Raw genomic sequence first — 24,892 nt, 5'->3', positions numbered from 1 at the left:
ATGGCGAATGTATATGACCAATCGCAGGTTGTTATTACTATACGGAACGATCTATCGAACGTAACTCGTATCGAAATGTAGTTTCTCTCTATTCTTGACAACTTTTCAATATAATGGAAAGAGATGAGACGAAAATGTCACGTAGATCAATAAGAAAAAAGTAATAACAATAATTTATCTTGAGACTTCGACTAGAACTGATTTGACCTTTTTATTTTTTCCCTCTCTCTCCTAATATAACCAACGAATAATCAGTCCTTTTAAATATAAACCTGACAATTCATACGACGATGTATTTAAGATGTTATATTTGACAAAATGAGGTTAGATCTGACATTTCTCATTCTTATCGGATTTTGCTGGAATTTGATCGAATGTTTGGTAGTTACGGCAACAAATAAAAGTACGGAAACACAACAAGAGTATAAACCGTTTGGTCCGTTGGTATTGTGCAAATTTCTGTGAGTACATAGATATTATTTATCAAATGACCTTCAATAATTGATATATCAGTTTAGTCTTTAATAAATCAAGGAAATTTAAAAAGATTCATCGATAATCCATATTTTTTTTAGTCCAAAGGAATTTATCGAATGTGAAGATCCAGTTGATCATAAAGGAAATAAAACTGCAAAAGAAGAAACGGGTTTTGGTTGTGTCAAGGTATAGATCAGAATGTAAGAGTAAACAAATTTCTTAAAGATTCATCAATATTTGTTTAAATATTCCATTTTCAGTTTGGAGGATCCCGCTATGAAGATGTGGAAAAAACTAAAGTATTCTGTACTGTATTGCCAGACATAGAATGTTTTGGTCCTAGAACATTTTTTCGCAAGGGTGTTCCTTGTATAAAATACAGTGAACATTTTTTTGTAACTACGCTACTTTATAGCATATTGTTAGGTGTATTAGGCATGGATCGATTTTGTCTTGGACAAACAGGAACTGCAGTGGGTAAATTGTTGACAGTAGGTGGTGTCGGAGTATGGTGGGTCGTCGATGTTATTCTATTGGTTACTAATTCTTTGCAACCTGAAGATGGAAGTAATTGGAATCCTTATGTATAGTGAACACATTGCATATATGTTTATATAAATATTGTTAAAAATTTTATAACACTGTAATATAAATACATTGTTTAAGGACATACATTCTATTGCATAACTGTCAGTATTAGTTGATACAATTACAATTTTTTACATAAGTACAAATGAAGATTATATCTATGTAAAAATTCTCCATTTAGAACAATGTATTTTATAATCGGTTTTATAAAAGAATCTTATATGTTTTTATATAAACGATAGATTTGATGTTTAAATAGAAATTGTCTGAACTAATCATGAGTCATTTAACTCATTCATATTATTATAATATTATAAATTAAAATATTCTAGTAAAGCTATAATTCGTAATCATCCGGATGATAAAGTTCACTAAGTAATCTATAAATATATGATGGTGCATTTCCACCCCTGAAATAAAAGAATAAAAATCATTTGAAATGAGATATTTTTGCAAAATAATATTAATGAAATAAATGACTTACGTATTGGAAATGAATAATGTGACAAGATCAGAAGGTACGAAATCAAATACTGGATTATAAGCATAAATCTTTTCCATAAGAGGTTCATTAGCTCCATCTAATACACTTTGCATAGGAGAAATATGTAGATTAAATCCATCCTGTTCATGTGAGCATAAGTAAAGTGGTGAAAGTTTATATAGAGGTAGTAACACCATTACAGGAACAGAATAATGTTTTGCAGCCTGAGCAACTGTATGCGAACCCGAAATAGCTCTTAGTCCTCCATTAGCCATGACAGTATGAGTACCAATAATTACTTTATTTACACGTGACATCATTGCAAAAATTGCCACATCAGATATTAAAGTAGTTTTAATTTTAGCTTTGGCTAGATTTACAGCCATTTCATGACCCTATAAATAATAAGTAATTTAATATAATTAAAATATATAAAACTACTATAATCTCATTAGATATTATTATTAAGTAAATGCATATTTACTTTTAGAGATGGTCCTCCTTCTGCCACTATAACTTCAAAAGTTCTTGTTGCAGCAGCTTTTTTAAAAAACTCTTCGACTAAATTAGATTTACCAATAGTCATTATGATTTCATTGGAATGAATGTGTTCCGAAGCTTGTTGCGTGATATTTATTGAACTATAAAACAAAGAATTTAATTTACTGCAAGAGAACAAAAAATTACTTCGTTGTAAAAGTTGTCAAAATAATTAGGCCATTAGGCCAACTGGATAGAGACTAGAACTTGAGCATTCCACTTTTCACACGATTGCTCTAACCTTTGAGCTATTCAGGGACTTTTAATCAACTTCCTTACAAATGCCTATTTTATTTTGTATCAAGGTGCCTAATCCTACATTATATTAAGTTACCATGTTTCTAATTCCACTTCGACTTCATTGATATGTTCAATAAGTGCTGATTTGAGGGAAGGTACAATTATATCATAATCAGTGTCTTGATCACATTCAGCAGTAAGAATTTTATGTAATGATTCCTGAGTATCCGTTTCTTCAGTTTTACTTTTAAGCTCTGATCGATATTCTTCCCTAATTATTCGCAATATACGTCTCACCATATTTCCAATAGATGCTTCAAGTGGAACAGATTCGATCAAATATTTTCCATTTTTTGTAATAATATCCATTAAATTTCTACACAAAAAAAATATATAGTTAAATTATTATTATGCTATTATACATGGTGTTTTAAAATATGTACAGGATTAATGTTTTAAAATATCTACAGGAGTAATTTCAGTATGCTAAAATAAGAAGACAAAATATATATATTGGGCATATAATTATGTAAACTTTTTTCTTTTCTATTTTTAATTATAAAGCTTAACTTTACTAAAATATTTTAATTTAGAGTAACTCAGTAAAAATATGTTAAATGATTCATAATTCTTTGAGGCAATTATATCTTGTTACATCATTTTATCAAATTTAGATACATAAAATATAACATAAGGTAAGGTATAGAACTTACTTTGCAGTATTCCATTCTGAACCATTAATAATATCTTTAAATACGCAAATAGTAGCAATAACAATGTTATAAGTTCCTTGGATATCTCTGAAATATAAAAATGCATCACTTATTTAGTCAATCTCATATTTGGGGTTAGGAAAAAAATCCTACATACCCGTAATGAATATCTTGTACTAATTTTAATACACGTTTATTAATGTCGTCGACTATCATTTTTCCTAAGAAATTATATAAATATTATAAATATATTATATCTATTCAATTATTTATGAATAAGCATGTGGTGTAATAACTAAATTCAAATTTTATTCATTCCTAACGGCACACAGTCAACCAGTACGAAGATTTAAGATCAAAAGAAGTTTCAAGAAAAAAAAAACTACCTAGAGGGCTTTTCTTTCTTTTTTCTGTCTTACAATACGATTCGATAAAATTCTGATAATCGATATTAATCGATATATATATATATCGTACATATCGATATGCATGGATTAAATGACTGCAACTGTAATCGATGTTTCTCAGGTATATAGTAGCGATGAATGCAATTGATGCAAACATGTCTGTACATTGACAGTTAAATATTACGGATTTTAGGTTACTTTCTCTGCTCCTTTAAAGGTTCTTTTCGCGTTCATCAAGTTTTGCCACGTATTCAAATAGATTTAAAATTGTAAAGTGTTAACGTGCGTTACGTATTTTAATCGTGAAATTTCAATAGAATCAAATGAAGTCCATATTAATTTAACCAAAAAATAAAAGTGATTTTTTTGAAATGGATGTGAATAAGTCAAATTTGTATTCAAACGAAGATCAATTTGACAATATCGATTCTATAAGTAAATTTAAAAAAGATCCGATTAAAGGTATATGATCAATAAAAAAAGATTAACTTTAGTCATACATTTGCCTGTATACGATATAAATATTAATTAATGAATAAGTTTCTTTATGAATATATTATATATCGAAGGTATTAATCGATTATTTCATTTAGTTTGTTTAACAGATAATTGTCTGCTGCCTTTAAATGAAAATATAAAACAAAATAACACTCAACAAAATGAAAACATTTATTCTAAAGAGGATAAGGCAGAAGACGAATGCGATAATGAAGTATTAAGAAAAGATAATAATTCAAATGAAAATAGTGCATTTTTAAACAGAGTCAGTATTAAGGCTGATGATACCCTTGAAACAAATGTACATACGAATAGCATTTTAAATGAAGAAGATACGAATTCATTATCATCGATAAACCTTGATCTTCCAAATGAACAAGATTTTCAAGAATTATCTTCTAATAATTCATCGTATATCAATCATTTGCATAGAAATCTAGATAAGACATCTGAGACTGACACAGTTATTAGTAATGCATCTGAAGTTAATATGTATGATATTAAATTGGAAACATCCACAACTAAACAGTCATTAATTGTAAGCATTTCTCCTAACTCTTCAATAGAAAAAGATTTAGATTTAAAAAGTTTACAAAATAATAATGATGATGATGATGATGATTCTACAAAAGTAGTTGAAATGAATGCAACATCGACAGAAGAAACTAGTAAAGATATGGAATGTATAAATAAAGTTAATGTTTTATCGAATTTGTCAGAAAGTATGGATAAAGAATTTAAACAAGAAATTAAATTACAACCATCTGAAATTTCTGTGCAAAAAGGAAAAGTAGATGGTACTTCCGTGTATCGACCAACTCTGAATGACGACAGTAGACTTGTAAGAATACCACTGCCAACAAATCCAATGAGTTTAATACAATCTAATGCACATTTTATTAATAGAAGTAGGAATTTTCTTAATTTCATCACAGAGAAATCGACAAATATTATGGAGAAAGCATTGTTACCTCAACATTTAACTATGAAATATACCTCAGGATATATGAGTAGTAATGAAAAGAAGAATATAAATGGAGCTTCTTCGAAAACGGAATTATCACCTAAATATTTAATGCCTCCTACAAAATGTGATACAACAACAAATATTGCAAATCCATCAGTTGAATCTGCAATAGAACAAGCCAAAAAAGATGAACAAAAAGATGTATTAAATGAGAACAATTCCAAACATCAAGTTTCTTCAATGTTAAACTCACCTTCTGTTGACTTAATTAATGATACATCAACAAATATTACAAATAATTGCAAGTTAAATAATTTTGAAAAACATATTACAACCCAAGCTGAAGAAGCTTTAACAACAACAGATGGTAAAAATAATGATTATTTTAATCTATTACAATTGTATTTTCACTTTTTAATTGCAAATATTTTATAGGAGTAATATTACAAGAAAATTTAGCTGGATGTCAAAATCACTCAGTAAATGATGAAAGTTCTTATGAAACTAATTTATTACAGCATCCCTCATACTTAACACTGTTGAAAGATTATGCCAAATTAAAAGCTAATAATATTAAATTATCAGAAAGGGTAGAAGCCTTAGAAGCAAGAAATGCCACGTTGGAAGCAGAAAAAAACGGAGAACTTTATAAAATACAAATCGAAACATTAGAAAAAACTGTAGATAGATTAACGTTTGAATTACGTTCGTCATTAGCTACCCAGGACATATTAAAAAGGGAACACTCTGCTGCTAATAAAGAAATGGAATCTATGGTAATAAAGTATGCAGTCAGTGAGAAACAATTTATTGATACACAAAGGTATATTATCTGTGACAGGAAAGTTTGAAAAAAATCTTGACAAAAGAGATATTTTTATTTAATATTATATCTTTGGTAGGGCAAGAGAATATGCTGAACGTAAATTGAAAGATGTTACAAAAGAGCAGGAACTCTTGCAGAATAAATTACGGCAACTTCAAGGAGAGAAAACCAGAATATGTAATATATTGGATGGGAAATGTCGTGAAATAACTGAATTGCAGAAAGAAGTTGAAAGGCTTAACGGAGATGTACAGATGAAAGAAGTTAAACTCAAATGGTCTCAAAATAAATTAAAAACGGAAATGGAATCGCAAAAAGAAACACAGCAAAAACTTGACAAAGCTTTGGTAAGAAAATAAATGAAATAGATTGTTAAACATTAATATTTCATTATGAAAGATTCTTTAAAGTACTTTAAGCTTTGTATTATATTTAACGTTATATTTATAATTATAGAGTAGAATTAATGAAATGAAGGAGGAGTGTGAACAAGTACGTAAAGACACACAACAGACTATTAGAAAATTTCAATTATCTGAAGAAAATAAAGCTATAACATTAGATCAGCAGCTTAAAGAACAACAAGCACGATTAATTTTAGAAAGATATGTAACTGAGGATAAGGAAATGCTATGTTTACAATTACAAAAAGAAGTTGAAACATTACTCAACAGACAGCAATTATTAATTGAAGAAAACAACGCACTTACTATAAAAATACAAAATTATGAAATACGGCAACAAGAATATGAAGATACTCTTAATAATTTGAAAATTCTAGCGGAACAACGACAAACGGAAATTATTGATTTGTCCCAAAAAGTTTCACAAATTGAAGTATTAAAATCCCAATTACAAGAGTAAGTATTTATACTTTAAGATTTACAAATGATAACTTTTTATAAATAAAAATTAGTTTTCTATAAATATTATATATTGACTATATAGAGCAGAGAAGAGTTTAACATCTACGTCAGATGAATTAGAAAAATTGCATTTAACAAATCAAGAATTAGGATCTGATATACATGCATGTCGTTTACGCGAGGCCGCTATGTTAGATTTTACACAAAAGTTAACAGATAAAAACGTATGTCTTCAATCAGAATTTACTGCACTTGAAACAAAAACTAAACAGCTTGAGGAAGAACAAGGTCCACTTCGTGATCAAGTGAATGAATTGAAAAAAAAAATAAAATTGCTTGAAGACAATCTAACGTCCGAACAAAAAAGAAGAATTGAAGAATGTGAAATCTTAGCGAAACATGTAGCAGAGCAAACACAACTTGTTCAGAGCTTAACACAAAAGTTAGAGGATAGTCAAGGAGAAAATGAAGTACTTAAAAGAAAACAACAAAGAAATATGAAAGAAATAACACGAGAGTTACAGCAGTGTCGTAAAAAATTGGAGGCATTTCAGTTATCTTCATCTAATAATTCATTGATTGTTGCATCAAGAGCTGGCTCTAATACATCCTTAAATACAGGTTTCATAGTTTTAAATATATATATTTTTTTCTCCTTAACATTATACTGGTGATTTTTGTTTTTTAATATTGACTTTTAATTTTATTAATTTTTTGTGTTATCGTGTAGGTGAAACACCGAATGGTACTTTATCTGATAACAACACTAATGGTGAAAATTATATTCATTCTAATGAACCTAGTACAAAATTATTAATGGATCGCATTGTGAGTTTACAAAATGATAATGTAAAAAAATTAGAAAAAATCGAATTCTTGGAAGGACATGCACAAACATTAGTCGAAGAAATACAGAAGAAAACAAAAATAATACAACATTATATTTTACAAGAGAATTCTGGTGCCATGGGTAGTAATGAAAGAGATAAGCATAAGGTAATTAATTAATTTTATAATAGTTTCGTTATTATTGCATTTAAAATATTGAAACGATTTCTTTATCCCGACTTGGTAAAAATACTTTAACAATGTTTAGAAATTAAAGCATACTAATATATAGTATGCGTATTATTTTTGTCATTATAGCTTATCAAAAGCAGGAAAAATACTGTAAGTTACTTGTAGGATTACACTTTTTATCAAATTTTTTTAGGATATATATAGAATCCCAAAATATATTTTTATATTATTATATGTAAATTAACATATTTATTTTTTTAATGTAAACTATAGGCAGAATTAGCAAGGTATGGAGGTATAATGGCATCTGTCTACAATCAAAGAGTTTCAGATGACAACATGAGTTTAGAACTTTCTTTAGAAATTAATCAGAAATTACAAGCCGTAGTGGAAGATATATTATTAAAAAATATGACTTTGAGGGTAATTAAAAGATATTAAATATGCAGTTAATTAAAGGTAATTAATATTTTTATATGTATATTTCTATATATCTTTATGTATTTGCAGGATAGCGTTGATATATTAGGCGCAGAAATAGCTAAGTTAACAAAACAAAATCAACAAAGACAATTGATGAGCTAGAAATATATTACCACAAACCTTTTTTGTTGTTTAATTTATAATTGTATTTTAAAACTTACAAAATATCGTGTCTTCATTAACATTTCTGAATTTACTCCGACTTGACTTCGAACAAACTGAATTGATTGTTTGATTTGAAAGGCATGAATAGTCCAAAATTTTATATGTAAATTAGAAACAAATTTTTCCAAGAATTAGACTTACTTATAACGATACTTTAAGCAAGTAGAAAGTATGCAATGAAATATTTTATTGTAATAATTTTATTTCTATAGTGATCAATTTATTTTTAAAGTCTAAGGAATGACAAAAAAAAAACAAAAACTTTCAAAAATATAAAAACTTCATGTTACAAACAGTATATCTTAAATAGAAATATTATCTAGTCCTTTTAATCGAAAGAAATTATAATCCAAAGCTAAGTCCATAACAATTTTAAATACCGTCATTACAAATCTTTCTGTAATATAATATCAATTTATCATCTAGTCACATTATATCTTAACATAACATCGTTATTTTGATTAAAGAACAAATGAAATAAATAATGCCTATAATTTGTATTAACATTTTCTATATGATATATATATATATATGTATATGTATTGAAAATTCTTCTCTGTAATTTTAACAAAATGTTCTGTTATAATATTCTGTTATAATATTACTATTTTATACATTATGAAATGTTTACCTGTATTATTTTAATCTGTTTTTACTTATTATTTTAAGAAAATGAGTGCAATTATACAAGATCGCATAAGCTGTTAATAACTAATAAAGTAGTAAAATATTTTTTTAAATCTTGTACATATAATATTTAATTTGTATATATTAAACGAACTTGTACCAAAGTATATTAATTAAACAAATACGTTGTACGTTGTAGTTAAAAATTAAAAACACCCATTGGTATACAAACGATATATTAAATTTTATAAAAATTACGTAGAAATATATCAAATTATCGAATTAAAAACCCTAATAAAACTTACCTGCATTCTTATTCTATTAAATTAACAAAAAACCAAAATCACACGTATGTATTACTTAATTTTTATCTAATCTACTTATTTACATTACACCATTATTATATCAGGTTTAACATTTTTTTAGGTAATTATTTATGAAGAATTAAAATGCATAAAATAACACAATTAAAGTAATTAAAATAAACGTGAAACCTTTTAAAATACTTTTTTCCACTGATTGTGCACATATCGCTCTTGCAAAAATATGCACACGTCATTTACGTCACGTAAAACAATATGGGTAGATATTTTGAGAGAATAATTTAATTACGTATTAAAAAAGACAATGTACAATTTACAATCTAAACATCGATCGTTTACAATAGAGAACGGTTAATAATAGATTAAAATATTTATTTGATTATAAACTTACTAATTCTCTCCTTTCGAATATTTTCGTGCGAAATTATTATTATTATTTTTTATTATTTTGTTCTTTTTTCAATAGTTTCATTAAAATGGTTGGGGGATAATCGTTTCGCGTGATGAAAAAAAACAAATTAATAACAATAAAGAATAAGCTGCATATCTTTGAATTCTTGTGCCCAAATAAACCTATCTTAAAAAAGAAAAAAAAATTAAAAACGAAAGAGAGAGATCGTGAAAAGAATACAAATGTTTCGTTCACACGTTTAATGACAATCTGTACTACATAATATAAAGTATTTGATTATAACAAGACAAAGCAGTCCTCGTGACTTTGTAATCTATATTTTTTCTCTGGCAATTATGAAACTATTACATTTTTACTCCTTCTAACGAGAGAAATACACCTATTATTTGCAACCGATTGAGTTGTAAGAGAAATATCGCTTATTAATTTCTCAGTTCTATTTGCCATATGTAAGACACATGATTTCCTCGGACAATAATTTTGCTCTTTCCTTCCTTCCTTCCTTCCTTCCTTTCTTCCTTTCTTCCTTCCTTTTTTCTTTATTTCTTTCTTTTTTTTTGCCCACCCTAGTATTTATTTATTTATTTTTTTTCTTCTTTAATTTCTCATTCGCCATCGTCGTCCCTTTCACTTTACGTACACAATCCTCATATATAATTTTAATATACGATTGTATGTATATACATTATGCACAGCAGTTACGCTCTTACAAAGCACATCCTATCGAAATTTACAATCGAGTGGCAAATGTAATGATTTAACTCGAGAGTAATAGGTACGTGTATGTATCATTTACGTATATATGTATGTGTGTATATTTATATATTGCTTTCTGTACATCGTACGTGTTAATAAACTACATGTACATATATCCTTATACTTATATCCTACGTTTCTTCTCGTGAATGTTTTTATTTATTTTCTTTTTTTTTTTCCTTTTTCTTTTCTTTTTTTTTTTATTAATTCTTGTTGTTATTCGTTATTATGTTTACGAAGAAGGAGGAGGAGAAGGTGGAGGGCTACAAAAGCGGCCATTTATTTCATTACAACGAGAAGTTAAATTCAATCGATTATTAAACGCGCGTATTTCCTCCTTATTTTAATTATCATCTTTCAACAATTATCGTTAATTATTCTACGGTAATAATAAAATCGTCACGGACCATCGTAATGTAAATAATAAATCGTATTATTCCTGGTCGTATTTATTAGGCGAAAGTATGTACCCCTTTATTGTTTTTATCGCGAATCGATTTTAGAATCTCCGCCTCATTCTTGGTTCTTATTAATTAAGCTTGATCGTTAACGTTATTAGAACGTTGTGTGTGTGTGTATGTGTGTATGTGCGCATATGCACACCTGCTATCGTCCTTTTAACTAATCTTAGCAAATCCCAAACATATATTTTTTTTATTTTATTATTATATTCTCTTCTAATTATATCGGCGTTTGTGCTTTACGCGTTAATTGGTTATAAATTTTAACGAAAATTTCTTAAAGAACCATTAATTGTTCACCTCTTTAATTGAACGTGCACGATAGTAAGAAGGAAAGATAGATAGAAGAGGGTGGGAGGGTGGTTGGGGATAATATTATATTTAAAATAAAATTAATTTCATGAAATTATATTAAATAATAAATAAAATTTTGTTTTGTGCAAAATATGCGCTAAATTTTCATGACGTAAAGTCATCAACAGGGGTATATTCTCATGTTTCCTATTTTTCTCATATATACATATATGGATAGACTGTATAAATTATTTTTATAAAAGAAATATGAGATCTTTTTTATTCTTGTAAATATATGTCAGCGTTAAATTGCATAATTCTGTTAAATCTTGGAAACCTTAGATTTTTTGTTATCCCAAATACAACTAGGCGTTTTTTGAGAAAGTATACGAAAGGAATTTTATTATATACTATAAAACTAATAGTTTGAATCAAATTAAAATTTGATCCGTATTAAAAGTTTGCTTTTATTTCTACAACAATGATCGTAATTATCCGTTCTTATTTCTTCTTAGACTTTGAAAATCAATTTTCTGTTAGTTGTGTTTGTTCTATCGGATCTAATTTACGAATCAAATTTCAATTTCATACCTTAACTACTCGTCTCTTGTAAATTTATATATTACCTAGTCGAAGTATGTAATTCTGTCTTTTCTTTTTTTCATATTTTAAGCAAATCAGTATAGTTATTTCAAGGTTTAACTAACTATTTTACAAAATAACGCCAACATATATACACGAAATCGTTAGATTCTTTACGAAATTTTAGTCTTTTCTTGCTGTGGCTAGTATACATTTAAAATATTAATACGAAGTAAAAATGAATATGAAAAATACGAATAATAATTAATAATACGCGTTCGATATATTAAAATTGTTCAAGGACAGAAGAAACATTTGAAAAAGCCTCTTTCTTATTATCTCAGATTCCTCTAAAAAAGTTAATTTCCTTTGCCATTTTATTCTCTCTTGTTCGTATGTAGGATCCTCTTTAAAAAATTGTACACATGTTACAGTACACTGTAATGCGACATATCTTTACCATTATTTTTTGTTCATTTTGGTATCGTGAAGTTTACAAACACAGATTGACTCGTATTAACATTACATGTGTCCATAATTATGAAAGCGGTTTAAATCAAAGTTATTAGAAAAAATAAGTTTATCAATTATTTCACATCACATTATTGATTGAAACTAACTCTTAATTCGATGTAATTTGTACGATATTGTCAAAAATCAACCGTTAGATAGTGTTTGTTATTTCAACGTTATATAGAAATTCATTTAATATTCAAATGTAATCCTTTAAACATCTCGAAACAAGAGATATCCCTATGACTTAGGCCAACTTTCATAATTATTGCCACATATAGAACCTTATAATTCTTATCGTATGTACGATTTGATTTCAAATTCAAATATATAAATAATAATTCATGAATAAAATAACGGTCGTTCTTTCATAAAGAGTAAAAAATCCTCTGACCATGAAAAGAAAAAGAAAATAAAAGAAAAGAAAAAAAATCCGAACAATGTGACTCGAATCTTAAGTTAGAACGGATTAAAAGACTTGAAATATCTAAGCACAGTTTGTTCAATGTTCAACGTGTATTGGAGAAGAAATATAAATAATACGTTTTGACAAATCAGACCGAAAAGTCGTTATTTCTCTCTCCTACTTTTCCCTTTCTCAGGCGTACGATCGATAAAGGAACGAGTTTAAATTCGACAAAAGCCGAAATCAATGACTATACAAAGAGAGAGAGAGAGAGTACAGCCAAGCGGAGAAGCTTTTCCATGCGGAACCGTGCTTGCGTTGGAGCTTGCGAGGGAGCTTTCGAGCTGATGGAGCTAGTACTAACACCACCACCACCACTACCATCAACCACTACCACCACCACTACCATCATCACCACCACCAACACTAGTACAACTACCTATTACTACTACCATTACCATTACCATATTCTACTGCTACCCGCCAGCATCAGTACCACCCCTGCTGGTATACTACTACTAGCTCGATATACCCCAATGGACAGGCCGCAACCCTCGTCGGATGCATATAGCTACGACCACCGTGTTAATTTTGTCGGACGAATTGATTTTGGCTCCAATGCTGGCTACCTACGCACGCCTTTGCCTATCTCCGTCTAGCTAGCTATCCAGCCGGAGATGGCAAGTTAACGTTGAAGGGGGTAAATCGAGCCTTCCGAGTATATATGACTGAACAGAGAGAAAGAGAGAGAGAGAGAGAGGAAGGGAAGTATGAGGACGGAAGGAAACGAGGAACGAAAAAAGGAAGGATGGAAGGGACGTGTAAAAGAGAACCAAAAGAGAGAGAGAGAGAGAGAGGGAGAGGGAAACGGAGGGTATGAGAATAGGGGTTGAAATCAACGATACAGAGGATGAGGAAGGAGTCTGCTCTAAAGCTAGCTCGCATATACATCTATATGTATGTATATATATGTACAATATGTATACATATACGAGGAACGTAATACAGCATGTATTCCATAAGTTCGAGCGAGGTATAGGAGGCGTTTCTTAAAGGGGAACGCTCGCTTTAAGCGCATATCTCGGGGATAGGTTCTTTAAAGGGAGATGGATTGTTAGACCGTTCAGTTTCCTATAGTCACGAGATATGCTCCTATCCACCTTTAAAGTCACGTTAACGCTTTCTCACTCTTCTCACGGTCCAACCCTTCGACGCCTATGAGATATTACCTTCCTCTGTGCCTTTTCTCTCTCTCTCTCTCTCTCTATTTCTTTCTTTCTTTCTATATTTTTTACCTCCTCTTTTCCACTACACGACCAACCCTCTTTTTTCCTCTCCCTCTCTCTCTCCCTCTCGTTTTTCCTTCCTTTGTTTTCACTATTTCTTTCTCTCTCGTAGCCATAGGCAAATCCACGAGTACCGGAGGGTTACGAGAAGGCAAACGCGGAAGAAGAAGGGTGCCCCACGGTGGTGGTTAAGGAACGTCGATTAGGTTCGCGAAGTGTGTTGTACGAGCCTCTCCGTATTTTTTCTCTTTTACTTTCTTTTTCTTTTTTCTTTTTTTGAGCAATGCCGTGGAAACGGAAATGAACGTGTACGATTTTGATCGTAGAAGAAAGCGGAGAGAGAGAGTTTTTTTTTCACAATTTTGTTTTATTTCTATATCGATAATTTTCATTGTCTATCCACGTTCTATTATTTCCGTTCTTTTCCAGACGAAAATATTTTTTACGATCGGAGGGAGTCGTTTGATATGGGATTTTGGTTAAGGATGCTTCATTAAGTTTGAAAGAGTGTGTATGAAAAAAACGAACTGAAGAAAAACTTAATGTGTAAAAACCGTGTAATTTGTTTAATAGGAATAATAATAATAATAATAATAATAATAATAATAATAATAATAATAATGTAATATTAATTGATTAGTTAATATTATAATAATAATAATAATAATAATAATAATAATAATAATAATAATAATAATAATAATAAGTGATATAACATGTAATGTTTGGCATCGTTATGATTGCATCTGTACAACAGGCTTTGATCTAATTTTTTCTTTTTGCGGCACTTTTTAGCATTGAAAAAAGAAAATAATCAGTTACCTCGCGTGGCGTTATGAACACTGAGAATATACGACTGCGTTAATAAGTCTATTATCTGGACAATAGCGAGAGATACGGTTTAGTAGTTAATGATAAACGTAATAAACGTATTAATAGTATTCGTATAAGCGGCTAGTAATAATAATAATAATAATAATAATAATAATAATAATAATAATAATAATAATAATAATAATAATAATATAGTCATACATTGACGAGATATAACAACGATAAACAGGGGGAGAACTTAATTTTACGAGATAAATCAAAAACGATGACATATCTCGTTTATAAACAAGATATAACCGAGTATAAACATCCCTTTTTCTCATACGAAAAATTAACAACAAAAACGACCGTTGTTTGCTATAGCACTGACAATTGTTACTCTCTTACAAGATATTTTCAATTACACTTATATACATATGTATGTAAATATATATACATATATATATATATATATGCACATAATATTTACACACATAACACTTATAATTACAGTGATAAATTATGATCGACGACGCAAGAGTTTGTAATTATAAAATATTTCATAAAAAAGGGAGATGGTGGGGCGGGGAGAAGAGGGTTCAGAGGAATCTAGAAGCAAAATTCGGTAACAAAACGGAATCGACATTCCGATCTGTGTAATGCAGCACGTGTTTTTTTCACATATTTTATAAAGCTTCAGCTTCGGAGTTTACTTTACGTTAATTTAAAGTCTATTAAGTATTAAAGTTGTATTTCTCTATTTTACAATAACCGGGAAATAATACAAATATGGTTTTGATATATGTCCTCGAATGCTAATTACCAACTCTCTTTCAACCTTCAGTCATTTTACAACTTCTTTGTTCTCTTTCTTCTCTTTCGCTAGATTTCTTTTTTTTTTTTTTTTAAATTACAGTCTCTCTCTATATCCTTAATAGTACTTAAACATTTATAAAAGTACGCGAAACGCATCATATAGAGAAAACGCTGAATAAAGCACCATCGATACGAGCGAAGGAGACAAAAAAATTAATATCTAAGAAAAAATAAAAAAAAAAAAAAAAAAAAAAAAAATGATATATCTCGTTCTCGAAGAAGCAACGATTAAATATTAACTAATGAATATTGTTGTTGGTGTTGTTGTTGTTATTATTATTATTACGTATCGTACATAACTTAATTATTGGAATAACGCAGAAATTTGTAATCAGCATCTCGGTTTTTTATTTTCCCCTTTTTCTTTCTTTCTAGACCATACTTTGCTAGAGAATTTTTCGAACAAGCAGCGTTGTTATAGATTTTAATTCTTTTCCTTTCTTTTTTTTTTCCTTCTTTCCTACGAAGAGAGATCATCATTGGACAATTTTTTTTAATTTTTATAAGCGGCGTTTGATTCTATACTCCGATCGATTTTAAAAAAGGAATCCGTATTTTTGTTAATGATTTTTTTTTTTTTTTTATTGCGGAGGAAAGTATGAAAAAATAAGCCTTTATCTCGTCAGGTCACTGAATATTACTTCTTGTTCAAAATTTTTCATTCATCGAGATCCCTCCTTTCATTTCGTTCATCTTTTCTCTTTTCATTTGTTCTTTTCTTTTATTATTGTTTTTTTTTTCTTCTTCGATTCTTCATAAAGATATTTTGTTCATCTTTTTATACGTGTAACCATTTTTATTTGAATTTTGATTCACATTGATATTAAAAATCCTATCGTGTCCCTCTAATCACGAATTAATAAAGTTTATGTAATCATTGCAACAACAATCATTGTTTTTGTATGTGTATACGTGTATATAATAACATTTACTTATGTTCACTAATTATTCCTTTTCTAAAAAGAAATTCTCTCGTGTATCAATTCGAAACAATTTTTTTCGTGCTTTTTATATTTTATTTCTTTTTTTTTTCTCCAATTTTGTTTTTTGTTCGTCAATCCTTCAAGTATCTTCAAGCGATTTGATTAGACTCTGGATTAGGAGTGTTAATGAGAAATAGAAAAAAATAATTAAGAATGATTTTATAAAATCATTTAAATAACTTCGTTTGTTTGGTTTTGCTTACAAATAAATCGAAAAAATTTGAATATTATTTAATTTCTTATTTATACCAATCACCGAGTAATCAATAATATAATTTTTTTTTTCTTTTTTAATGAAATGATCGATAAGCTAATTAATTTAAGTCGTTAAGTGGTTGAATACATGTAAAACCTACAAAAATAAATTACATTTTGTTTTCTACTTACATTTATTTCTTTTTTAATATAAGAAATAAAGTTTAAATAGAAATTATATGTATATAATATATATACCTATATATATATATTATATTAATATATAATTTTTAAGTAGAAATAATAATATAAACGTCGTTTATTTTTTACAATTGAAAAAAACAAACAAAAAAAAAAGAATATTTTCTTATAACAAGAAACAAGCCTAAGGTTCAATTACAGTCAACCCCAAATCGGAATAATTATAAATATAATAATTAACACTATGCCTCCCTTAAAATCTAATCACATCAAAAAACAGAAATCTCGGACGGTATATAATTGTCGTATCCGAAAAAGTTTTAACCCTTGTAATGATACACTATGACTAAAAATTTTTTCGCATATTTGTAGAAAGTAATTTAGGAACCGACGAATGTTTGGATTTTGATACTGAACACTACCCGTACATACATACATACCTGTATATAAATACATATAATGATATGAATGTTAAGTTTTTTTTGGGGGAAAAAAAAGAAATAAAACGAAAGAAAAAGTAGCCAAGAATTTAGTTATAAAAAAAAATAACATGCGACGAGTCAAATACAATTGACATATTTGAAATACACGTAGCAATATTTCAAAATGTTTTAATATAATTATCGTGAATATTATTTTTATTTTATTTTATATATTATTTTAAATTAGAATTTTAATAAACACGATGTGGTAGATACATCCGCGAACAAACATAAGCGTCTAAAAAATGTGTGTATATGTATTTAATATATATTTACGTACGTTTGAAATATAACTTTTGAAAGCCACGAGTGAATTTCTTCATTTATCTCTTTTCTTTGGATTTTCTTTATTAATTGTATCACCTTCTCAGCGACGGAACGAGAAAAAGGGCTTAACTTGTGGGTTTGCAATGGAAAATGTGATATGTGTTCTTATGCATCTTAAAAAGAATTAACGACGACCCGTTTTTCTCTTTTCTTTTTTCTTCTTCTTTATCTTTTCATATTCCCTCCACTATTATAAACTTTCCCTTTTTCCTTCTTTGTGCTTTTTGATCGCCACTTACTCATATGCCTTTTGATATTGCGTCTTTATTTTAGTGATAGGATTACCGTACTTCTACGCGTTAACGTGTCAGTTGTGTTATACCCATAATTAATGATGTTTCTAAATTAATTTACACATACTTTTGCTTACGTATGATTATTCTCACTTGTACGACGAGTTAGTAATGTTATCTCATGTGTACCGAGAGTAAAGCATTTTTTTTTTCCTTTGACTTTTGTGTGTCGACCTGCGAAAAGGAACATGACAATCGTGAGGGGAAAACAAAAAAAGGAAGACAAAAAACCATTAAAGAAATAGAAAAAGAAATAAATGTATATAAAACAGCAGTAGCAACAGTGTGCATGAAGAATCAGCAATCAACAGCATCAGAGTAGTTGCATGAAGAAAACGCAGTAGATCACTTTACAAGATATTGTGTTAAGGTATACCAAACGCGTATGTATATATGAAATGAGTTTCAAAAGATGATAACAATCTTTTTTTTCTTCTCCTTCTTCTTCTTCTTTTGTTAAAAAATGAATTTGAAGTTGATATCTATCCGCGTATCAACTTCGCAGGTTGACACACACATCATGCACACGCGCAGCAAACATACACACATATATGCTCGTGATTTTCCAGGTTTTCTCTCTCTCTCTCTCTCTCTTTCTCTTTCTCTCGTTTATCTCTTTTTATGTAATTTTTCCAAGAGTACTTTCGTGCGAATAGTTTATGATTTCACACACTGCTCTAACATACCTGTCCCTTTACTGTTCTTTTAAAAATTTTCTTTGTTTTCTTTTTTTTTTCTAGTTTCTCTTTCATTGTCCTCAAATTTCTTGGATATATGTATTTTTTGATCACTAATAGTAAAGGCACGTAATGAGAAGTGGAAGGATAGATCAAGAAGATTAATTACTGATACGCGATCTCGCTTTGTAAGATTATTTCAAAAAGTTTTCTTAAGTATTTTTCGTATTTCTTGTTTTTTTTTTTTTTTTTATTATTTCTTATTATTATCATCATCATCTTTTATTTCCTTTTTTTTTTGTTTAGCTATTATTGTTTTTCATTTATTTTTCATTTCTCAAAATGACGCACGCTCATATAGATTAAATGGGTATATATACCAAGAATACTAATAATAAATTAACACGAGAGTCAGTAGTACAGCAATGGCAGAAATATTTGTATCAATTGAAAAATATTATGCGTTGATCTTTAGAATGGATTAGTTTACAATTCGGAGAAGAAACTTTTCGACTCCCATGCAATTTCTTTGATCTCTCTCCCTTTCTGTTTTGTTTTGTTTTGTTTCGTTTTTATATAAAAATGTATTTTTTCCTGCGATTTTGTAAAGCCTTTTCAATTAGCTGATGACTATAATATTCATTCACAGATGTATTTTTCCAGACGATTTTACCGGGCCAGTTTTATTCGAAATTTAATAATAGAAAGGAAAGAGACGAAGAAAAATATTCGATAAAAGTTTTCATTGTACTACATTATGTTTACTGCTTAGAATAAAAAAAATAGCTTTTAATAATTATGCCTATCCGGCTGTTTTTTTTTCTTTTCTTTTTTTTTTTTTCTTTACTCGACAATACATTCGAAGAATTAAGAAGTACAATGTATACACGATCATAAACGTGATACAAATGGAATCCTCTCTTCATTCACTTTTGTATCGAAACATATAAATAGAAAAAGCGTTTGAGATATATATTTGTATATGTAGATATATATACATATACATATATATATATATATATATACAAAACTAAAAGCGTGTGTTTTCTTTTTATGGCAACGTTCTATCCAAATTTTCAAAAGTCCCTCTTCTTATTTAATTTTTTCTTTTTTCTTATTTTTTTTGGGGGGGTTTTTTTTTACAAAATGCACCAGTGCTCTCAGGATACACAAACTTTCCCTAGTTTTTTTCCGACCGAACCACTATAATTGATTATTACAACAACATTTGCCAACTCATGAAATACATAATAATATAATAATCTCTCGAAGTATTAATTTTAATAGAACATGCCCAAATTACAGCCAACTCGATCTTTTATCTCTACAGTTTCTTTTACCTTTCGTTTTGTTGCTTCTCCTTCTTCTTCCTTTTCTTCTTCTTCTCCTTCTTATTACATAAGTATGTTTATTCTTTATGAGATGTGTGTATAAAAAAATATGAATCAATTCGTTTCATCTTCTATCAGAGGTAGATGCGCAGGAAACAGAAGCGGTATTTCTTATACTTTTTCACTCTCATTTCTTTTGCAATTTCGAATAACTGTTGTTGAAAGATCTGTTCTTTACTGCTGCTTGATCTCTCGCGGTTGGATTAATTTACATGCATACCTTTACATCTACCTGTACATCCTACGAGGCTAAATTGACCTATATATATATTCCATAAAACATTTAACAAAAATTGTATCGAACCAACACAGAAAAAACAACGGGATGCCTGTTAATCACCGCGAGAGGAATGAGTTTTATAATCGGATATACGAGGTCACTGAATATGTTTTTATAAATTAGTTTACGTGACACATCGGTGCTTACTATTCAACAGTTCTGTTCTTTCTCTCTCTCTCTCTCTCTCTCTCTCTCTCTCTCTCTTTTAATTTATAGCACTCAAAATCGCTATGGGTAGAGATACATACATTCCTTATATAATAAAAATAACCACCCGGCCTACACAAAGACAAGAAAGCATTAACAATAGGAAGTTACGGTTTCTCCTTTGCCTAAGAAAAAAATTGTTTCTCTTACCTTTTATTGCAAAAGAATTTATCCTACATTTGGTAAGTTATCAAACAAAGACCTAGACTTGGCTTTTATACGCACGCACACATTTATACGGACGTTTATGTAATTATTTACAATTATAGAATAGGATCAAAATTTAAGCTATTACAAAAATGGAACGTTAATGGAAAGTGCTGATTTCTTTGTATACAAATATTATGTACATAAACATATATTAATATAAAATAGCGCAACACAACTAACAAACGAGCGTTAAACCATAATCAAAGCGATTCGAATAAAAATTAAACGAATGACAGGTAATTTTTTTTTCTGTCAATGAAAACTACATAGTTTTTTTTTTTTTTATAACTTTCTCGCAAAACCTTATCATTCTGATTTTTTTTTTCTTTTTTAATCCCCTTTAAGGTTTTAACCATAATTCAACACGTATTATTAAATTACGCTCTTTAACTTGTAAATTTACTAACGCCTGAGGAAAAAGCAAAAATGATGTGTACCCTTCTATTACAAGAATCCAACATTCTCAAATTTTTTTTACTGTATATATCTTTCGTTGCATCCGCTTTTCTCCATTTTCCTTTTCCTTTTTTTTTCTTTTTTTCAAACAGGGGGGGTTAGCTTCTCCGAAAAACGCTGCTAAGAATTTTTAGGAGTTCGAATACAATCAACGATTCACTTTCACAGGAGAAAAGGCAGAAATGCTTATGGACATGAATTTGCACAAACCAACAACATGACGGCTGGAGGTTCTGTACGAAGTAGCGTCCCCAACGACGACGAAGAAAATCCGGCGCCATTGCGCATTTGAGCAGCAGCTTGGCGCCAGTTGCTACTTATCTATCCACTATTACGAAATATATTCTCCAGCGTCACCACGACATATCGGGCACGTTCTGTTTGACTGTAAACAAAAATGCAAATTGTATTATTATTATTATTATTATTATTATTATTATTATTATTCAATAGAATTGAAATCTTGTTTAAAAAATAATTCATATTCTTGTACTCACTTTAAGCCACTTGTCGATGCATTTAGAATGAAATTCGTGCGAGCACGGCAAAACACGAAGCGATTGTAGTGCTTCGAAATCACACATGCAGACAACGCAATTCGTTTGATCACTCTGATGCGTTTCTGCATTAAATTTGTAGGAAGGTAATTGTTCAACCTCGGCACGCGTTAAACCACGTGGTTTAGCTTCTCCAAGTCTTTCAGCCAGAGATAGAAGTGCCTCGTAATTTTCCGTTGCTGAATCTGGCGAGGACAAGTCTGCATGGCTGTATGGAGATAAAGGTGGATTGCTGAACATCGCTCTAAAATTTGTTTTTATATATGTACGTATGTATATATATTTTTGATTATAACCGACAAAGGTTTGAACAATGTTAAAAATTATTACAATATGAAACTTACAAGAAATGTAACAAAAATCCTGGATATGTCGTAGGTGGTAATGGAGGCGTGCCTCTCCATCTACTCGATCTTGGTCGCCTGAGAGTATGAACATTCGAAGCCGCTCTGCGAGTTCTCGTCTGTATCATTTCCAACTGATTATTTCTCGTCTCGGATAAGAAAATCGGAGGCGGTGTTGTTACTTGTGTGAGAGCTGGAGGAGAATACGAATGTGGCAATGGTAACGGTGCTCCGGCAGTGGCTCCAACTCTGTGATGATGGTGGGATTCTATTAATTCAAGTTCTACCTCTCTCTGAAAGAAAAAAATAAAGATACAATAATAAATTACGAATGTCTTAGAAATTATGGTTATTATATTTTCGCTATGTTCTTTCTTTTATTACCTGTTGAGATAGTTGGTGGTGGGCCGTATAATGAGTAGTATGGACGGGTGGAGGTGGTGCATGTGCATGATGAAGTGCAGCAACTGGACCTCCTGCAGGAGTTGGATACCCCCTAGAGGTTGCGCCAACTATGGATCCTACCAAACTATGACCAGAATGAGTCGCATGAGCCGCAGAATAATGATTATGATGATGCGTGACCTAGAAAATAACATTTATTCCTATAGATAAAAGTAATTAAATTTATCGTTATGTGGAATCGAGACCTTCACGACAAATAAAATAGGAATCCGTGAGAAAGTTGTGATCGAGGGCTTTGGATATCTCAATAGATAAAACATTGGCTCGGAAAACGGAAGACTCGGGGGGGGGGGGGGGGGGTTGAGTCCCGGTCGTTAGTCGAGTGGCTCAATTTTGTCAAAAATCCTACAATTTGGGGCTCGTTCGGAATGGGGGTTAACTTCGATTACCCGCTTAGAAATGCGTGCAACAACACGAGGAAAAAAAGGAATATTGAAATTTAAGACGATTAGAAAGACGGCTAAAAAAAAAAAAGTACATTCGGAGTCGAGTGTGGGATCGAGCACCTTCCTCCGTGCCAAATAAAATAGGTATTCGTGAAGAAATTGACCGTGTTACCCTGGAATAAGCTTAATGGATAGAGCAGTCACCCCCCGGCCTAGTCAAACTAACGGCTCAATATTTTCACAAATCCTACAGTAGTTATATATGATAAATATGTAGGTATAAACAATTCAACAATCTTTTATCTCACTCACTTGACACGAATGCGCGAATGGATGTGCTCCAGGCGTATAAATTCCATGCACCTGACAAGGAATCCTATAGCTCGTTGGTTGTGGATGCCACAATGGTTCGCCGCTAACAGCGACATTAAGACCAGACACACCGACTTGACCCACATCAACGACTACTGGTCCATTAGCACCTTGCGCAGGATGATGTCCTGTACCAGGCGGATGTCGAGGATGCGTTTGATGCGCATTGTGAATATTAGGATGCGCATTGTGAATATTATGATGCGAGCTGTGTAGATTATGATGGGAGTTGTGGATATTGTGATGCGAACTATGAATCCCATGATGCGAATTATGGATCGTAGCATGGGGATTATGGCCAGGGATAAAGGGATAGGAAAGACCAAAGGAATCCGTATATCGTTGATACCGATTTCTCATTGTAGGACTACCGCGAGTAGACATGTGGTTACGTGGAGATCGACGTTGCGAAGCTGATGAAAATTCCCAGGTTGGTGGGGTCGTATGTAGAGGTGGCGTTGGTGCTGGTGGTGTAGTTTCTCTTACTTCAATTCCAGAAACCGTACCATTTCTCGATATCCGACGACGTTTTCTAGACGGAGATTCGCTCTGGAATAAACATTTGACTAAATTAGGCCTACTTATCCTTTTATTTATATATATGTACAATTATTTCATTATCTCTTTACGAAATATCTTTATCGAAGGAAATTTTAATTATACTTTAGGTGAAAATTGGAAAAGCATTTTAAATTTAAAATGCTAAGTTTCTCACCTTTCTACCATCATCCTGACTAGGCTGCCTATAATAAGCGGGCGAGGCTTGAATCTGTACAGGACTCAGTGGCAACTGGTTTGTGGCTGCAAAAATATACATACTGTACTACACTCAAGATTCAAGAAACTTCGAAGTAACTATCGAGAAAATCAAAATTAATATTGAATAAAGAAGATCTTTATATCTATCGGAAATAAAATATTCTTTATACCTTGTGAATTTCTACGATATTCCATGTCCACGTCGCTGGCTGCAAGCCCAGGACTCATATTTGGAAGAGGACCGCGCATTATATTCTCCTGGAACAAAACGAGCAAATAAAATTATCTACGACGTAACAGCAAGGATCGACGTGATATCAAGATCGGAACTATATATATATATATTTCTTGAAAAGCAGGGCGATATTTTCTTTGCTTGCAAGGATGAATAAAAAAGAAACTAGATTATATTTATTGTTGACGCCTGTTTACAAAAATTTACATTTGCGCGTGTAAATGTAGTACGCGCTCATGTCAGATGTAATATCAACCAATAAGAGAAAGCAACCCGATCGTAATACACGACACATCGTATCGTCAGATTCGTAACAAACTTCTCGAGATATAAATTGAATTTTTTTTCTTCGTTCTTTGTGCCTTCAAACGTAGATTTTGTTTTTCATTTTTCTTTTTTAACAAAATTCGCTATCGATACGAACTGTAAGTAATGCAAATATTTTTCAA

The 24,892-nt window shown here is 30.3% G+C and overlaps 4 protein-coding genes across 14 annotated transcripts in view; 2 read left to right on the top strand and 2 right to left on the bottom strand.

The window, feature by feature from the left end:
* The first annotated feature begins 88 nt into the window (after positions 1–88).
* On the top strand, positions 89–1,211 carry LOC122516247 (TM2 domain-containing protein CG11103). The gene is made up of 3 exons (XM_043633924.1): positions 89–461; positions 576–663; positions 738–1,211. The coding sequence occupies exons 1-3, from the start codon at positions 319–321 to the stop codon at positions 1,065–1,067; spliced, it is 561 nt and encodes a 186-aa protein (XP_043489859.1). The 5' UTR covers positions 89–318; the 3' UTR covers positions 1,068–1,211.
* LOC122516246 (translation initiation factor eIF-2B subunit beta) lies at positions 1,083–3,443 on the bottom strand. The gene is made up of 6 exons (XM_043633923.1): positions 3,200–3,443; positions 3,043–3,129; positions 2,424–2,705; positions 2,034–2,190; positions 1,550–1,944; positions 1,083–1,475 (listed from the first exon to the last, which is right to left on the bottom strand). Exons 1-6 carry the CDS (start codon positions 3,256–3,258, stop codon positions 1,403–1,405), a joined length of 1,053 nt encoding a protein of 350 aa, XP_043489858.1. The 5' UTR covers positions 3,259–3,443; the 3' UTR covers positions 1,083–1,402.
* Positions 3,444–3,568: 125 nt separating this feature from the next.
* On the top strand, positions 3,569–8,756 carry LOC122516245 (coiled-coil domain-containing protein 186). 2 transcript variants are annotated; one of them, XM_043633921.1, is made up of 10 exons: positions 3,569–3,911; positions 4,043–5,281; positions 5,350–5,737; positions 5,817–6,087; positions 6,197–6,600; positions 6,689–7,227; positions 7,337–7,602; positions 7,753–7,776; positions 7,900–8,049; positions 8,137–8,756. In XM_043633921.1, exons 1-10 carry the CDS (start codon positions 3,821–3,823, stop codon positions 8,209–8,211), a joined length of 3,447 nt encoding a protein of 1,148 aa, XP_043489856.1. In that variant the 5' UTR covers positions 3,569–3,820; the 3' UTR covers positions 8,212–8,756. The 2 variants fall into 2 exon arrangements, with proteins under 2 accessions (XP_043489856.1, XP_043489857.1); XM_043633922.1 differs by lacking the exon at positions 7,753–7,776.
* Positions 8,757–17,825: 9,069 nt separating this feature from the next.
* Positions 17,826–24,892, bottom strand: part of LOC122516244 (RING finger protein 44) — a 37,980-nt gene continuing 30,913 nt past the window's right edge. For 8 of the 10 annotated variants that reach the window (XM_043633911.1, XM_043633910.1, XM_043633914.1 and 5 more), the window contains 7 exons: positions 24,379–24,472; positions 24,165–24,250; positions 23,390–23,998; positions 22,611–22,811; positions 22,227–22,519; positions 21,823–22,126; positions 17,826–21,710 (listed from right to left, as the gene is read on the bottom strand). In XM_043633911.1, the coding sequence (XP_043489846.1) occupies positions 21,657–21,710; positions 21,823–22,126; positions 22,227–22,519; positions 22,611–22,811; positions 23,390–23,998; positions 24,165–24,250; positions 24,379–24,472 (1,641 nt within the window). In that variant the 3' untranslated portion in view covers positions 17,826–21,656. The remainder of the gene's footprint in view (positions 21,711–21,822; positions 22,127–22,226; positions 22,520–22,610; positions 22,812–23,389; positions 23,999–24,164; positions 24,251–24,378; positions 24,473–24,892) is intronic. The other 2 variants (XM_043633917.1, XM_043633916.1) reach the window with 2 other exon arrangements.

The sequence above is a fragment of the Polistes fuscatus genome, unplaced genomic scaffold, assembly GCF_010416935.1.
Source record: "Polistes fuscatus isolate 324 unplaced genomic scaffold, CU_Pfus_HIC Scaffold2, whole genome shotgun sequence".
In the NCBI taxonomy this organism is placed as follows: Eukaryota; Metazoa; Arthropoda; class Insecta; order Hymenoptera; family Vespidae; genus Polistes; species Polistes fuscatus.
This window is presented reverse-complemented; position numbering and strand designations above follow the sequence as displayed.